Source organism: Radiomyces spectabilis, assembly GCF_025331425.1.
Source record: "Radiomyces spectabilis strain NRRL 2753 chromosome Unknown BYT42scaffold_13, whole genome shotgun sequence".
NCBI lineage: Eukaryota > Fungi > Mucoromycota > Mucoromycetes > Mucorales > Radiomycetaceae > Radiomyces > Radiomyces spectabilis.
In genome coordinates, this window is record NW_026251938.1 from 49241 (window position 1) to 66529 (window position 17289).

Genomic DNA, 17289 nt, shown 5'->3' on the forward strand with positions numbered 1-17289 from the left:
ATGCTGACTTTTTTTAACGGGACAAACCCGAGAAAACTCATGTCCAGCCTTTATGATGCTCTGTGGAATTGATATCATCCATATCTGGGCAAACTGTTTTGCTTTGTTGTATGTTTTCATGAAATTTAAATAGTCTGCTGATTCCGAAAACTGTGACATATGGAGTTATGCTATAAATTAGAAGAGAACCAAAAAACAAACAAAACCAAGCAGTTTTCTCTTACAATCCAGTTATTGAAAATTTGAACGAGTATTCTTTCACTCAACCCAACAAACCCCTTTTCCATATTATTTACTTGATTGCAAACGTATTTTACGAACAACAGTCACGACATATACGGTATTAACCATGAGTGACTTGGTTTTGGAATCATTATAAGAGCGCCAAACGCGACAGATTCTTTTTTTTTTCCCTTTCCTCTTTGTCTTTTGACTCCCTAAAATGTCTAAACTCGTTGATCGTAAGTGATGCAAAATGCCGTGTCCTCTTTTATTAAATATGGCGTGCTGACACTTTTCTCTTCATCCACGCTCAACTCACTTTTTGTGAATCCAATCTTCGCGAAACTCTATGTTGAATCGTAAGCTTGTGTGCCTTTTTATTTTTCTAATCGACGTTCCTCTAGTAAACAATTTTTTCAAATAGGAAAAACGAAGACTTCGAAAAAGCGCTAAAAACTGCTGAAAAACCACTTTACGTCCTGACCAAAAAAGTGAAATGGATTGCCACCAAGGGCCCCGATTCTTCGGGATTACAAAAGGTATATGCCCGAGCTTTTGAAAGAAGTTGGAGAGGTCCAAGCATTGGCTGACCATGCGGAAAAATTGCAGATCCGGTGAGCCGTGTATTTTTTTTTTTTTGAAGTCTACTAGTTTCAGTTCTAACGTGTACGGTATGTAACTTTTTAGCAAGAACGAAGAGAAGGCGAAGATGAAGATGAAGACGAAGACGAAGAGAAAGAGAAGAATCTGACGATGATGAAGATGTCGAAGTGATTTACGATTCGCATGAAGAAGTTCGTCAAGACGAAGAAGATAGCGACGATAACGAGGGTGATGAAGACGTCGAGTGTTTTACGATTCGTATGAAGATTTCTGTCAAGAAGAAAAAGAAGAAGATTTTTCTTCGATGACGATATCCATGGGATGCTTGTAAACCCGTTCGACATTGATTTTACCTTGCTTGAGAGCGTTCGGCGGGCCTTTTCCCTGAAGGTTGAATTCGGGCGTTTTTCTTTGTGCTCAGGACCGCCGGTGCAGAATGGCAACGGGGATCGTAGTTCTTTTCAAAAGAAGAAGGTTGATGTCGAAAAAAAAAGGAAAAGCATGAGTGGCTTCGATTTTTTGTTATTTGGCTGGGAAACCTTGATGAGGAGACGTCCTCGTCGCCACGTGCGCTTTCCTTGTCAATTGTCAGAAAGTGCCCAATTTGGTTACCACCGTGACTGGTGCCATTATGCGGATATTTTGATATTGATTGATTGATTGATATTGATATTGATACTGTATATTAAAAATCTTCGGGAGTTATGCCCGTTAAATTATGTGCACAAGCTCTGATTAGCTAAAAAGCAAAAACAATAAATTTGATTGGGCACAACTGTGTAAAAAAAAAAAAAACCTGTTCTTCCAAGTCTAACCAAATGTTTGATTTGAAGATGTACATGTTCAATCGCATGGATTGCTGCCAATTGGTTGAAATCAAGTGTGTATGTGTGTCCCCTTCGTTTTTGAACAAAAGAGAAAGGAAGATTGTCTTCGGCTTTCTTCTACTTTTCATATATCCGATTTTGTTTTTAGTCCAACTGCCATTTATGATGAATATAATTTGTGCAAGTTGCCGTCAAGCAGGCCATGCTAGCTCTACTGATTTTGGTCAAGTTATTCCAGTGAACCCCAAAGCAACCAGGCCCCAAATTGTTGAACAGTGTCTAAATAGGGCCTCTTTCTGGCCATCTGTAAGGGGTCTTCGATTAACGACAAACATGCGTGTAGAACAAACTCGCTTAAGCAGTGGTGTGGATGCTAACATATTGGATCAATTCGCCTCTTATCTTTTGCGCATTAGTAGTGGAACAAAACCGTACACAAATGGGAACTTGGTGTTACTTCCACCCGTGATGCTGGTGCCTTCTAATGTCGAAGATCTGATATATGCAGTATATGGCCATTCTTTATCAGAAATGCCCTCGAGAGAATTCTTAATAAGCCGTGCCATCTTGGCTCCAAAAAACAGACATGTGGCCTTTCTCAATGAGAAGCTGCTGAACAGTTTCCCTGGAGATGTCTGCGAATACAAATGTGCTGACAGCATGGACACAGAGGAAATTCAACTGGAGCACACTAATTGAAATTTTGAACTCTATAAATTCAGCCAACCTGCCACCGCATTCCCTTAAATTTAGTATTGGCTGCCCAATCATGCTGCCTAGAAACATCGATCAAACAAATGGTTTATGCAATCCGCACACGTTTAATATGCTGATCTTTCCATCTGCATATTATCGAAGCAGAAATTGCCAATGGAATCAACATTGGAAAACGTGTACTGCTATCGCGCATAGCAATTATCAATGATTCTGATGAAAAAGCAATTCCATTTAAACGAGTGCAATTTCCTGTACGTCTTGCCTTCGCAATGACTATAAACAAAGCCCAAGGTCAGACCTTTGACTCCACTGGCTTATTTTTACCTGAACCGATATTTTCCCATGGCCAACTCTATGTTGCCATGTCCCGAGTTAGAACCCCGAGCTCCATCAAAGCCATGGCCTCTCATGCGTCCCAAGATATTGACAACGACATTTATACTAATAATATTGTGTATACTGAAGTTTTGTGATCTTCAAGATCACACGCGCAACCAGTTAACAATATCTTTGGGAAATTAGCGATTTTGTAAATCACATGATCTACACTAAGTTATCAGGGCCTGTTAAACCTCTTTTTTTTATCTTTCAACCATGCCTCGCTGCCTACTTCCACAATAATAGGCGAAACAATCAGCAGCAAGATGCCGTTTGCGCCATTTATGGTCAAACAGAGTATCGCCGTCTTTCACATAAAAATGTGAGTAGAGCTCTTTTTTAAGAAAGATGGTGGATGATGTCGATCTGGGTGTTCTGTAGCATCGTTTAATTTGGGTTTTCTGTCAGTTATACTGTTTATGCCCTTTCATTCTCTTCAGTTTTCGATGATCGAGTGATACATGGAGCAGACGTGCTTCGATCTATGAATTCATGTATCAGTGGGGTGACTATCGTTTCATCCATGGGAAATGCACATATTTTTGTCTTCAATTTTTTTCTTTGTCTCTGATTTACCTCTCTCTAGAGTAAGACTTTTCCATGTAGCTGATCTGACGATATTTCTCATCATTCTTGCATTGGCAGAGTGACCATTGTTTCATCCATGGGAAATCCACATGTATTTTGTCTTCGTTTTTTTCTTTTTTCTTTGGTTTTCTCCTCTATCTTCTGTTAACCTGAATAACTCTCACTATCATTGCATCCCCTTGCATCCATCATCCATCATCCAGATTATGGTTTATCCCGCGTGTATCTGTAACCGGTCAAGTCGATTAAATATCAAAAAGGTACCTTTTCTGTGATATGACTATCCGTTCTTCGACAGAACAAAACGTACGTTTTTTTTTTCGCTATCCCTTCTTTAGCTTTTAGTTTTCTTTCCATTTTCTTTTCGCTCTGGCAAGCCATCCATCCTCCAAGTATTTCTACTTTGTTCGCACACCAAATGTGGCCAATCCGGTTTTTGTCGTCAAAGGGCATCGTCGGCGGTCTGACTCTCCTTCTTCATCAGAAAGTGCTTACACTTCCTCCTCAGCTTGGCTTCACCTGGATTATTTCCCGTGGTATTGTCTTCGATATTTCTTCCCGACCATTTTATTTTGTAGTTTGTAGTTTGTCGTATGTACTTTGTATTTTTATTCGATAGACCTTCTTGCAGCCTTTTCCTCCTTTTTTTTCCCACAGGGTTTTTACAGGGTTTTTACTGACGCACCTATTGTTTACTTTTTTTTATATTTGTATCGTTTCTTTTTTTTTTTTTTTGTCGGGAAGCTCTGGATATCTGCTACCTCACATAACAAGGGTAAAATATCTTGACGACATTTGAATCAATCAAAGAGTTTACTAACTCATTTTTTTAAATACCCAACATTCCCACACAACATTCTAGATCTATCATAACCTTGGGCGGGACGGGACTGAGAGAGTCAATAAGTGCTGATGCACACATGTTTGAAAGTTATGATTGTACGGTATGCCAGGGTATTGACATTAATATACCAAAGTTCCATCAAGAGTCTTGCCCAGGTTATGCCGTATCGCGTTAAGCTTTTGTCTGACGAATGTCGCTCAATGTAAGGGGGCGACGTCCAGTAGCAGGTGGCATCCATTGCACAGCGGGTGAACAGCTTGTTATTTCATCAAATTCATGAATGTCACCATCATAATTTCCGCTGCACAACGCCTGACTCATACGTGATGAAAGAGCCTTTGTTCCTTATCGTCATAGAGAGACTTTCTGATTCGGAATTGGATCACAGTGTGGGTAGAAATCAGCAGTATAACAATTTTTGAACCTGCTTCAGTTTGAATGTCTTTGCCTTGTCACCAAGTTATATATCCGGTAAGAGCCACCTTGGTAACGAAAGGTAATGCCAATCAACGGATCGAGAGGCACATCTGGGCGACGCGGGCTGCAACGCCACCCCCGAATTTGTGTGTGACAGCTTTTCGTTGTCAAATCGGAACCCGAACCTTGAATCGAAAAAAAAAGTTCTGGTGTTAAAAAAAAGAAAATGTAAAAAAGGGTCAAGCACTGTTCGGTTTCCTGCATTCACCAAAGCACCATGCCAGCAGAACATTTGCAAGCGAAAGAAGCACTCAAGCCCAAGTTGGAAATCGAATTGTACGATGATATTGACGATTACAACGAGGAAGAGGAAGACGATTACGATGATTATCTCGACGATGAGCTGAACGACACCGACATGTGGGATAGTGTGACGGGAGGTTTGTAGATGCTGATCATACCTGACAATCTTGCAGCAAAGATTGCTAATACGAGTGACATGGTTGCTTTAGATTTCACAAAGCAATACAACCGATTAAGGCAACAGGTATCTCACAATACTGTCACACCCTCCTCGGCACCTGCTTCGTCAAAGCCAGTACCGGCATCGAATCAGAAACCGGCACCTGCGGCGAATCCGAAAGCTAAAGAAACCGCCACAGTGGCGGCGAAAAAACAATTGCTGGAAAGTCAAATTGAAAGTTTGGGACGATATGCCAGTCGCATTCAGGTGCGCGCTTATGAACCACCACCACGAATTTCGGCTTCGGTTGCCAGTGATATCAAATTAAGTAGCAAGAAGGCGAGCGGTGAGAAGTAAGTCCCATCAGTTCATTGCTACCCGCTCCACTATGCGCCAGTGACTCATCAATCTTTACAGAAACACACAAAAGGATAAAGCCGATCGTGCGACGGTCGAACAAGTGCTGGATCCTCGTACCCGTATCATTCTGTTCAAAATGTTAAATCGAGGCATCTTTTATGAGATCAACGGTTGTATCAGTACCGGTAAAGAGGTAAGCTGGGAGACTAGTGATGGCGGTAAAGACATTGGATGACTTATATTGGAAACGACAGGCCAACGTGTACCATGCAGTTACAGAAGACGGCAAGCACCGTGCCATTAAAGTATACAAGACGTCGATTTTAACGTTCAAGGACCGTGATCGCTATGTCAGTGGTGAATATCGTTTCCGACATGGTTACAGCAAATCGAATCCTCGTAAGATGGTCAAGGTCTGGGCCGAAAAAGAAATGCGTAATTTGCGACGACTGCAGCAAGCCGGTATTCCGTCGCCCGAAGCATTGGTGCTCCGTATGCACGTGCTCGTCATGGAATTCTTGGGTGACAAGAACGGCTGGGCCTACCCAAGATTGAAGGATGCGCAAATCGAAGCTTCCAAATTTCCTGCTCTCTACTATCAATTAATCAAGAACGTCCGTACCATGTATCAGGTCTGCAAGCTGGTTCATGCGGATTTGAGTGAATACAATTTGCTGTAAGTTGTGCTAAAAAGAGGCAACATCATGCTGATGATGAAGACGACGTGACTGATGGTTATTTTAGATATCATTCGAGAACTCTGTATATCATCGATGTTTCACAATCCGTTGAGCACGATCATCCTCACGCTTCTGAATTTTTGCGCAAGGATCTGTCCAATGTTACCGACTATTTTGCCAAGAAAGGCGTTCGAGTAATGTCCCTGATGGACCTCTTTTCTTTCGTCACCGATTCATCATTCAGTAATGAGGAGGCTGCCGTTGATGATGCTTTGGAAAAGGTAACAATGGGCGAACAAGTCAATTGCAACCCGAGAAATAGAAATGGCTGACGGAAATACTCGCTGTGTAGATCAAAGCTCGCATGGACGCCGAGCCGGAAAAGGAGCGTAATCTTCTGGAAGAAGAGATTTTCATGAAGTCGTACATACCAACCACATTAGACGAGGTGATTGATGCAGAGAGAGATACCCTGCTTATTGCTGAAGGCGGTGGGCAAAACCTTGTATATGCGAATCTGCTTGGAAGTGATGCATTGAACGAAGTAACAGCATCTATCAAGAGCATGGATATTAAAAACCACGCACCCAAAATCGCAAATGTCCAGGATGAAGATACATCCGACGTAGATGAAGAAAACGACGACGACGAGGATGACGAAGACAGCGATGAGGAAGGCAGTGATGAGGAAGGCAGTGATGATAGTGACGATGAAGGGGATCGCAAAGCCAAAAAGCCCAAAGGAAAGAAGAATGAAGATAAAGATGCGAAGAAGGAACGCAAACAGAAAGCAAAGGAAGAAGCACGCGAACGACGTAAACACAAGCTTCCAAAGGCTGAAAAGAAGAGAAAGATCAAAGTCAGTCGCAAAAAGAAATAAATAAATCTCACATCCTTTGCATAATCGATATACTCTCTTGGAAGATGTCGCATTAGCTTGGTTATGAAATAGTTTAGAAGCACAAGTATGCAGGATATACAGTAGTCATGGCCACGAAATTCCACAGAAATAACATCTCACGAGAATCGTTTACCATGTATATGATGATTCTATCTGAATGAAACATTTGGGATCACAATTAGAATGCGCTTATCGTGCTGTATACGTTTTTCTTTTGCCTAGATTGACAAAATACAAGATGTTCAATTTTGCAGCCCTCCTTCAAGCTGTTATTTTATTTTTATTTTTTGGCCGAGTTTGATGTGGGTCTTCTCATCCCTCGCGAGGGCAAGTACATCCTATTTCTTTTAACAGCGGAACGATCGCAATCAGTAGTTAGTAAATGGGGAAAAGAACCGAGAGTAACAAGTGATTTTCTCAAGGTGACCGGACCGTTCGCTCGAACCAGTTATCATCGCTCAAATTCACACGGTGATACAGCTTTATCACAATATTGTCTTCAAAATAACAAGCCGTACACCCTCTGTGCAATGGCCTGCGGGCTCGTATTGAATTCGTAATGTGGTTCTGGCTCGCTCATAGCTTCTGCGATAAATGGCCATCTGTTCTCTAGTCAGTCTGGTCGATTTTCGGCGATGATTGCTTGAAATGCATCTTGAGGACGTGGAACGACAAAGCCATCAAAATCAGTCAGTGATCTCGATAGTGTGCTCAATAGGTTTTCAATCTCCAACAACGCACGATTGTACACAGTCTGTGATGGCTCTATTGCCCTGTTTCCCTCTTGTGTTCTCCAGATATAAGCATAATCTTCCGCTAAATGATCACGTGATTGCAACCACAGGGCAAAGGGGTCGGCAAGCTCACAGAAAGTGATTATAGTTGCAAATAGTCTTCGAAGTGATGATGGCATCTGATAAGTTGTTGCTTCTTGAAGAGCAAGTTGCCATTCGCTGTCATCTGAGAGCAGGCCGAGTTGTAGTGCTGCAGCCTGGAAAGTTGGAATGATGACGCCGTTAACTATGCGAAGATCTTGGAAACTTTGCGCACCTGCGAAGCTATACAACATCATCCTTAAATAATATTTTTCGGATTGCTTGGTGACACAGCGTAAATCCGGCCGATTGCACCGTCAAAGCGTCGTTGACGTCTTCTCCGTGTTCGTGTTCTGGTGATATACGTGTTGCGATGGGAAATCAGGGTAAAGTAGGCTCGGGCTTGAGGATCCGTTCTGTTTTTGGCAAACCATGCTGTCAAAATGAGCACGTTCTGCCACTATTTGAGGATTCTCATCTTCGGAAAATTGCACCATTTCCTCATTTTACAAATGGATGGCCAGGCGTTGAGTGTTGGGATATTCAGAGTGCATAGGAAATGAAAGTAACCGATGAACGTTCTTCCTGCAGCCGAAGAACAGGTTTTTTTACACAGTTGTGCCCAATCAAATGTATGTTTTTGCTTTTTAGCCAATCAGAGACCGTGCACATGATTTAACGTGCATAACTCTCAAAGATTTTTAATATACAGTATCAATATCAATATAAATATAAATATCAATTCTCTAACTGCCGCAATACAAAAGAACTTAATATGTTGAGGAGGTTTACAAGGATTTTATTTTCTTCATTCCCACACGGAGGGATCATAATTTGTGACCAAGTCGGAGCATTTCATGAATTGGGCGACCCATGACTGGAAGCCACCGCGCAAGACCATGACCTATCATGCAAGGACCGTATATAGCAATTAAACATTTTTCTGATGATATACCGAGCTTCCTCTTCTTACCTTTTGTGACATGTTATGGTCATCGACATACTCTTGATAGATACGCGCTGCCTTGGGTCCTATTTGCTTGCTCAGTCAAACAACTGTTGGGCCATGTATGCCATGTCCAAAGGTGCTCATTTACCTCGTGTTTGTGATTGCATGCAATGGAAAAACACCAACGGTACGTGCCCGTATTTCTTGGCAAATTCGGGCAACCCGTGACGAAATGTCTTTGAAGGCAAGTTTATGGCGTTGACAATGTTACCACCCTACGGTTTCCAAGCAGTAAGTTTTATGCACGGGTCAATGACGGAATGACATGGCCCTTTTTTCAAGAAAGCGTTGGGATTATCAGAGACCGTACCCGGTAATCATGATCGCGCACATCAACTACAACATAATCTTGGCCAGCTTTTTTCGTTTTATCCTGCATTAGCTTCACCAACACATCGCTATCCACTTGTGGCACAGTCGACATTGTGAAACCAAAAAAAAAGAAGCGATTTTTTTTGAACGAGAGAAAAAAAAAGGTCGTGAATAAATCTTTTTGTTTACGATCAGTCGGATAATAGACGATGTGTAGTTGGGGAGGGGAGGTGTTTGATGAAAGTTTTTGTAAGGGTAGTCTTCTAATCTCTATGCTGTTAAGATTTTTTTTTAAAAAAAGGTGATTCTTGTATAGTCTACGATCTCCATCCAGCGGAAATCTAGATTGGGCTTTCTTTTTTTTCGAGTTGGGAATCGGGAAGCGGAGAGATCATGTAACGAGCAAATGGGTCATAAGGGGATATTGTTTAACCATCAGAAAGGGAGAGTCCGAGGGTGGTTCAAAGGAAAAAGAAAAAGAGATTGATTGACAGACGTTCAGCGAAGAATCAACATCTTTTTTGTATGTGCAGTGGATGGGCGCGTGTGTAGAGTTTGAGCGGAAGCTCGGAAAATATGTCAAGCGATATGTATGGCGAATTTTCGACGTTGGAGGTCAATGGAGGACGATGATGAGGATGGTTCAAAAGAAAAAAAAATAGAGCACAAAATAAAAGGAAAGAGGAATCCAAGCTGGGTATTGCGCTTTTGCAGGGTCGATACCAGGTATCTTACATATCCACGATACGTTGTACCTTGCCACAATCTGGTAGATGTTCGCCTCTGTATTTGATCAAAAACTCGCCATTATCCTTCCAGGTAACGGTCTTGTTGACAGGACAACCCTACAATAATGAGAAAAATTACATCAAACATTAGTACGAATACTCGAGACGATTTTTTTTTTCACATCGATGAAAACGAATCACGTCACAATATCATCCATCATATCGAACACAAAAAATGATGAGTTACCTTTGTACTATTGGAACATTTGTAATAGACACTTTTATTGCCTGTTTTCTTTTGTATTGTGTTGCCGTTATTTTTCCAAAAGTAACCATCCATATATGGATTTTCACGCGTTTCCACGATCTTGGTGATAGCTTGCATCTCTCGTCGTCGTCGGGGACGCTGAGAATAATGATGCTCATGACGTAGTTGCGCCGATGGTTGTTCTACGCTGGTGCAACGTGGAGTTTCCGATTGGAGGTGCATTGAGGTGCCCGAGAAAGGTACTTCATCCATGTAGGACGGCGATAGCGGATGTGGTTGCTTTAGCGACATCAGATTTGGCGGAGTATAACTATGAAAGGGGAAGGACAGGCCCAAAAAAAACAACACGAGATTAAAAAAAAGATTCTGACTCGGGAACGGAAGGTGGGGTCCTCAATTTTTTTTTTTTTTCGTTTCTATTTTTTTTTTCCTTACCTGCCCATTTGAAGTAAAGTTCCCGCGGTGTTCGATGTGGGGATTGGAGAAAATGTTCTGTCGTCTAATTCGTCAGTGTTGGCACTGCCACCCAAGGAAGAACCTAATGCCGAATCCCGTCGTTGCATGGTGGGTGCACATTGAGGCGAGGCAAGAATCGCATCCAAACTGGTTCTTCGCAAATGCAGAGGCTGTGACTGGGTCATGATACGTTGATCAATGGAAGAAGTGGTACTAGGCGGAGGTGTAGGTTGCATTCCAAAATTGGCGAATTGCGTTTGCGAAGTTGAAATCATGGAATTACTGGTATTAAACGACATATCTGCGGGGATGGAAGGTGTGTGGGGTAACTGTTGTTGTTGCAGTAACAATAGGTCCAATTCTTTCGCTCTCAGTTTAGCTTCTTCGGCTCGTCGTTTGTCTTCTTCCAATTTGCTCAGCAAAATTAAACGGAGCAAGTCTGGTTGATTCTGGTAATAGAGAATGACATCTTGCAAATCACACGAAGCAGGATTGGTCATGGAATTCTTTGCCCACGGATCCTGAGTTTGTTGTTGTTGCTGTGGCTGTGGTTGTTGTGTTGTTGTTGTTGTCGTCGTCTGTTGCAGTGCTTGCTGTTGCAATGGTGACGAAAGAACAGGGGTAGTCGGTTGAAATTCTGGCTGTGATTTGGCATGGGTCGATGGTGGTCGAGAAAAAGAATGAAAAGGTACTTGTTCATGATGATAAAGTGGAACGAATTTAGACGGATCCTTCGTCATGGAATATGTGTATTCGCTCATGGGCGTGAAATGGGGTAGAATTTGACAAGGCAGAAAAAAAAGAGAGAGGGGAAATCAAAGCGTGATAGAATAAAAAAAGTAAGAAGCGAGAAAAAAGAAAAGAAGAAAAAGAAGCTTATTCCAAACCTTTCCCGTCCGTTTTTATTTAGTGGGGAAATCCGCTCTTTTTTTTACATTTTTCTCAAGGTCAGCTACAAAAAAGACCTTTTCCCCTCGTTAGCTTAGTAGAATATCATGTGTGGGAGGTGGCGGTATTTCACTCTCGATTGTTTGCACAATGTTTTTTTTCAGTGCCTTTTTTTTCGTCTTAACATTTAATTGAATTACGCGTTCGCTGGTCACACATCAACGATGCGTCTATTGGGTCAATCCAATCGCTGGCAGCAGCCCTACCCTTATTAGCTTATCCGGCCGTTATGACATTTCACATCAATCTTCCCAGGAAAGGTATAAAAGAAGCTACAATTTTACCTATGTCGCAAGTACCATGGTAATTTTCGACCTATCGCTTCACTCTGATACGCGAACTACAAATGTTTCACCGATATAGCTTTTTTAACACTTTCTATTAATCCTTCCCATCAAGGATCATCGAGCGCTAACCTTTGGCATCTTGAGAATCGACCATCTCGTTCCTTTCGAGACTTTCTATCTATCCATTCCATGATAAGCCATCGCCGTTTCAATCCCCTTGGGAAATTTTCAACGTCAAGACCTTTCATACAATCCCTTTATCCACAAAACCACTTGGCATCACTGTGAACTTTTTTTTTTTTTTTTTTTATTTGCAATGAGTTTTTTTTTGTTCTTTTGTTTAATATTTTGCAATCTATAACCCCGGGGTGAAAAAAAAATTCATGTATATGCAGTCTGTTGGATTGCAATGAGCCATTAAGATTTGCTGTAGCGCTGAAAATGTGGGGGAATTGAAGACATGGATTGTGTACTTGATTACTACGCACTGTACGCTTCGGATCGTGAGTCTAATGTTTGCTACCTCATTTGGATAAGTTCACATAGTATGCTTTTGGGTGATAAGGAATCTCGAATGACGATATAGGCAAAGATGTTATCTTGATAACGTATCGCTCTTTGTTACAGTGATATCTAGATGTTCTCACGATAATGCTGATCACGCATTTCCTGTTAGACCAACCACTTCAAAATAGGAAAATGACAAGAAAGTTTTGTCATTTTAATTATTAGTTGGTAACCATTGAATGGCTTCGAGAAGCGTCAATGAAAAAAAAAAACCTATTCAAAAGCAATGGATAAAAGCGGATATGCCGTATATGAGCTATTGCCTATTTGCAGTAAAATAAATGACATGATGTGCAATACGTTGAGGTCTCGAAGTTCCCCCGCATCACACTAAACTCTAAATGGGCAATTTCTTTTTCGGAGCTGGATAAACGGAATGTTTTTGGAAGCATTTTCCCCGCTTCGCGGCGTTGAAAACCCTCATTTTGTTTTTTCGTCCCCGGTCTTAAAAGATGAAGAACAAAAACACGACAAATTTTGTCCTTCGTAGACATCACAGGAGCCTTGATAATGGGGGTGAATGTTTGTCAATAATTGATTGCAAAATTTCAGGCACGCTCCAACAGAGGGCATACAATTTTGAAATGAGCCGCCGGCGAACCATTTGTTCGGAGAGAACCATTGAATGCTGTGGAGAAAATGATCCGATCAAAAAGGGCTTTTGGGGACACACAAACAAAAACAAAGAGAAGCTTCTTCGACTTTGCAACAATGAATATTTACATAGCGGCAGAAACCTTTTTTTTTTGCCGTACCTTGTCACAGAAAACCCTTGGGGACCCTGATATTTGCTAAGCGTTGCGGTAAGTATCATGGAGCACGCGGGTAAAACGTGCTCCGGATGGCAGAAGCGGTTTGTCATATGTAAGTGGCGAGCCCAGTTACCCCATGATCCAATCAATAGCTGCAATGGCGGTCATAATGGCCAGTAAACTGGTTTAACGTTATAGCAAAATTCCCACTTTGGTACATGGTACATCAATTACACAGAAAGCCGAGGGATTACCCCTATGCGCCTGTAGTCATATCATTTGCCAACTTGAATTTGACTGTGCGGAAAATGCGAGAAAAAAAAATTACGCCATGTGGCCGAGTCGCGGAAGTGGGAGATCGTCGGCTGTCGCGGAATACCAAAGGAGAGGGCCATGTGGGGAAAATGGTGACTTTAGCCTCAATAACTTTTATTCTATTTCCGTTTTATTCAGCACCCGATCTGTGCAACAATGTAACACAAGATGCTGGATGGATTGTGTGGGTAAGAAAATCGATCCATCATTTAATACACCACCTGAAGCGTGCTTTTTCGTAAACTTGCTTCTGATTGGATATTTGGTCATATCCTTATTACTGATTTTTGCTTCATAACATATGTCATATAACCATTCTCGAACCATTGATGAATCCAAATGCATCCAGTAGATCATTACACCAACTTCTAATTGCGGTAGCCATTGAGCCAGCCTTTTACCTAATGCTTAGGACGTGTGTTTCTGAGACGCAGCAACACAGCCTTTGATCGAATTCGGCGTGTTGAATAACTGCAAGTGGAGACATCGTGGTGGGGAGAGTACGTTATATAACTGATCACCACTCTCTCCCTGGCGAAAAGTTATGATTTTTTCCCATTATTATCTGCAATACGGGCATCATGAGCAGTGATCACTCCAAAGCGTGGCTGCGATAATGCAGCTATTCTAATGTCAGTGTGCTTATCATTAGTTCGAATCAAAGAAAGAACGAAAATTGCTTCTTTAGATCCAAAGATAATGACAGGTGATGCGTGCACATCTCTGTTTCGCAAAACGGCAATCTACATCTTCATGCATAATGTCATCATAAGAACGAGCGTCGATATGTAAATTATGTACGGGAAACTGTAATCCTAAAATGTTGTTGGTGCGGTTTTGCGGAGCAGCCGATCTGTCACGATTCTGTAAAACATGCCATCCTTATCGGTCAACAGTCCTGGGAACCGATGTCAATGTATGAACAGCCAATTCGGTAAAATGCCACGAATTAGCCGCTACCGCCAGATCCCGCTTTCTAGTTGCTCCTTTTTGTCCATTCTTTTTAGTCAAACTGATCGTTGACACGATCAACCCGTCGGTACAACAATCCATAAAAGATCTCAGTGCTCAGCACATGGCACATGGCACAAACCGATCACTTTTTGTCCAGTTATAAGCTCCCTGTCATTTAACCAAAAAGCTAAATCCGCGCAAATATCTTGAGAAGCTTCTTTTTTCCCGAACCATGAAACGAAACATTTAAATAACAACCCTATGAGTAAAAGGCTCCTCACTTTCTCTAATGACTGATGTGGTCCTCCTCTCGAAGCATTTACGAGATATCTCAGAGCATCATAAGAGCTGATTTGAAATGATAAGCTACATGACAAAGTCTGACGTTCTGAAGCCAAATATGTAAAGTTGGTCACACAATGCCACTTGTCCTTAGTAATGATGCATCAGCCCAAATGTGAATACGAGCCCAATCTGATACTGCAGCAGTAAAAGGTCTTCAGGAATGAACTTGGCAGACAGCCTTTTTTTTTTTTTCTTTTTGTTAAACTCAGCTTGCATGTTCTGTCAAGGTAAATATCACACTCATCCATTAGATAGCGGAATCTTTACGGCTAATCCATGGTTGAGCCATGCATGGTACACCTGCGATAGAGAGGGCCAATGGACTTCTTACTATTGATCGAACATTTCCTATTCCATGCATAGAAATTGTCTTGGTATCCTCAGCCACGAAAACACATACAGCTTCGATGCGCTTGCTCTAAATTACAATAGTCGTTATGGTACTGAATGCTTTGATTTCCATGAAATTTGAAATAAGCAACAATATACCTCTTTCAAAAGAATATCTTAGGAGATCAGCTTACAGCAACATGACAAAATTAGCAATAGGAATAGAGTTCGGGCAGCGGTTGTTGTCGTTGTATCGGCTTGAAGTTGCGATTTGTATGGATCCAGCTATATTTTGATGAAGCCGACCACACAAACCTATGATCCTACTACACTGGGCCGTTTCCTGATGTGTTACTATTTGCATAGCAGAACGTAGCCAAGGCGATATCTCATTTCATTTCGATTGCTTTTCGTTTTCGGCTTTTGAACCGATTTTTCCTGTTTGCCTGCTATTTACGATAATAGCACATCGAGCTTTTGCTGAGAACTATAGCAACAAATTTGGTAGTTGACTGTTCTAATGATATATTCGTGGATCAAACCCTACATAGACGAGTACACGTCAACTGAATACTGAAAATATACATTGATACTCGAGGACTCAAGGACTCAAGAACTTAAGAATTTCAGGATGCTTATCGTTTCTGTTGATCCAGGAACAACCCAAGTTTTTTTTTAAAGCGCTCCAGTGGCGCTTCCTGGAAAATTTCCTCAAGTCACGCCATTCTTTGATTTGATTGGCTGACACGAATTTTTCGAAAATCAGCTGGCCGGGTGCGGGAGGTCCGGACAAACGCAGCCAAAGCGGGAACCCAACAAGGCAGCCTGTTCCCGATACTTCGTCTCGTTCTCTTTCCCTTACTGGTCAATTCGTATGTGTCAATAGTCGCAGAGAAGTATACATCCTGCCATCATCGATTGATTTACGACGTGGACGATCATGATGGATGATGGAAAATTACTTTTCATGGATGGATTTGAAGCCGGATTACTTATTATCTGTTGATCGATTTTTTTTTTCTCTTCATTGTTGGGACATGCTCATTGTAGGCCATGGTTTTGAAGCACAACAACCAGTTGCCCAACCAGCATTTCCGCAAGCAGTGGGATCGCCGTGTTAAGACCTGGTTCGACCAGGCCGGTCGCAAGAAGTCTAGAAGAGTTGCGCGCATCCAGAAGGCTGCCCGTATTGCTCCCAGACCCGTTGATGGTCTTCTTCGTCCCGCTGTCCGCTGCCCCACTCTTCGTTACAACATGAAGTTGAGATCCGGCCGTGGTTTCACTTTCGAAGAACTCAAGGTAAATTGGATTGATCGGTTACGCCAAATCCAGCATTATACAAAATGAAGGGTCAAGTTGGAATGGGAAAAATGCTAAATGTTGAATCGCCACTTTTTTCCCCTCAATTCAATCTTACAGGAGGCTGGTATCCGCACCAAGGAAGCTCGCACCATTGGCATTGCTGTCGACCACCGCCGTCGCAACAATTCTCAGGAATCGCTCGAACTCAATGTTCAGCGTCTTAAGGCCTACAAGGCTAAGCTCATTGTCTTCCCCCGCAAGGCTGGTAAGGCCAAGAAGGGTGATGCTGAGGTAAGTTAATTCGTTCCTATTCTCATTTTCATGGTGGCGTCAACCGTCACGTTATGTGCATTTTGAAGCGAAAAAAAAAATCTCACTATTGTATTTCACTTAGGCTGCTGAGCTCGCTTCCGCTGTTCAACTCCGTGGTGGTCTTCTCCCTGTTGAGCAGGTCGCTGCTGCTCCTGAAGCTCGCGCCATCTCTGCTGATGAGAAGAAGGTCAACGCTTTCATGCAGCTCCGTTATGCCCGCTCCGCAGCTCGCACTCTCGGTGCCCGTGAGAAGCGTGCCCGCGATAAGGCTGAGGAAGAAGCTAACAAGGTAAGTTGCTCTTTTTGAGAGATTACAAAATTGGTCAGTTCCAATCACAGTGAATTAACATACGTCTTTTTCCGGCTTTTTGTAGAAGAAATAAATTATCTCTTTTCCTTCTTGTCTGAGATGGACATCAACATTTATATAAAAGAAAATAAAAGGATTGGCAATTGCGTTTTTGACTTGTTTTTCAACTGTTGCACAATGGTCATGCATAAATTGGGAAAGTTAGTGAGTGATAATGCTTTTGCATTAAACTTTCGTTGGAGACATTTCGGTGCAGTCGAATAACGTTTATCCCTTTTT

The 17289-nt window shown here is 42.0% G+C and overlaps 6 protein-coding genes across 6 annotated transcripts; 4 read left to right on the forward strand and 2 right to left on the reverse strand.

The window, feature by feature from the left end:
- Positions 1 to 468: 468 nt before the first annotated feature.
- BYT42DRAFT_617283 (uncharacterized protein) lies at positions 469 to 996 on the forward strand (the record flags this gene model as incomplete). Its single annotated transcript, XM_051572172.1, has 3 exons — positions 469 to 581; positions 647 to 761; positions 910 to 996. The coding sequence occupies 3 exons, from the start codon at positions 469 to 471 to the stop codon at positions 994 to 996; spliced, it is 315 nt and encodes a 104-aa protein (XP_051419481.1).
- Positions 997 to 3521: 2525 nt separating this feature from the next.
- BYT42DRAFT_583619 (uncharacterized protein) lies at positions 3522 to 3871 on the forward strand (the record flags this gene model as incomplete). The annotated part of the gene is made up of 2 exons (XM_051569793.1): positions 3522 to 3606; positions 3681 to 3871. Coding segments are annotated over exons 1-2 (256 nt in total), but the record flags the coding sequence as incomplete, so codon positions are not given.
- A 1002-nt stretch (positions 3872 to 4873) lies between these two features.
- Positions 4874 to 6979, forward strand: BYT42DRAFT_548968 (RIO1 family-domain-containing protein; the record flags this gene model as incomplete). Its single annotated transcript, XM_051566045.1, has 6 exons — positions 4874 to 5036; positions 5109 to 5412; positions 5477 to 5612; positions 5674 to 6095; positions 6164 to 6380; positions 6452 to 6979. 6 exons carry the CDS (start codon positions 4874 to 4876, stop codon positions 6977 to 6979), a joined length of 1770 nt encoding a protein of 589 aa, XP_051419483.1.
- Positions 6980 to 8465: 1486 nt separating this feature from the next.
- On the reverse strand, positions 8466 to 9299 carry BYT42DRAFT_583631 (Rhodanese-like domain-containing protein). The gene is made up of 4 exons (XM_051569794.1): positions 9135 to 9299; positions 8913 to 9039; positions 8789 to 8847; positions 8466 to 8719 (listed from the first exon to the last, which is right to left on the reverse strand). The coding sequence occupies exons 1-4, from the start codon at positions 9246 to 9248 to the stop codon at positions 8624 to 8626; spliced, it is 396 nt and encodes a 131-aa protein (XP_051419484.1). The 5' UTR covers positions 9249 to 9299; the 3' UTR covers positions 8466 to 8623.
- Positions 9300 to 9867: 568 nt separating this feature from the next.
- BYT42DRAFT_617286 (uncharacterized protein) lies at positions 9868 to 11349 on the reverse strand (the record flags this gene model as incomplete). The annotated part of the gene is made up of 3 exons (XM_051572173.1): positions 9868 to 9981; positions 10112 to 10442; positions 10568 to 11349. 3 exons carry the CDS (start codon positions 11347 to 11349, stop codon positions 9868 to 9870), a joined length of 1227 nt encoding a protein of 408 aa, XP_051419485.1.
- Positions 11350 to 16139: 4790 nt separating this feature from the next.
- BYT42DRAFT_503346 (50S ribosomal protein L13e) lies at positions 16140 to 17007 on the forward strand (the record flags this gene model as incomplete). Its single annotated transcript, XM_051564896.1, has 3 exons — positions 16140 to 16385; positions 16506 to 16679; positions 16783 to 17007. The coding sequence occupies 3 exons, from the start codon at positions 16140 to 16142 to the stop codon at positions 17005 to 17007; spliced, it is 645 nt and encodes a 214-aa protein (XP_051419486.1).
- Positions 17008 to 17289: the final 282 nt, after the last annotated feature.

Bases quoted from the DNA above. Each gene is read 5' to 3' on its own strand.
- BYT42DRAFT_583631 (XM_051569794.1), bottom strand. From the start codon at position 9,248: ATGTCGACTGTGCCACAAGTGGATAGCGATGTGTTGGTGAAGCTAATG. The intron at 9,040-9,134 runs GTACGGTCTCTG...TGGAAACCGTAG, and splicing joins TGCGCGATCATGATTACCGG to GGTGGTAACATTGTCAACGC. The intron at 8,848-8,912 runs GTAAATGAGCAC...GCAAGCAAATAG, and splicing joins CATGCAATCACAAACACGAG to GACCCAAGGCAGCGCGTATC.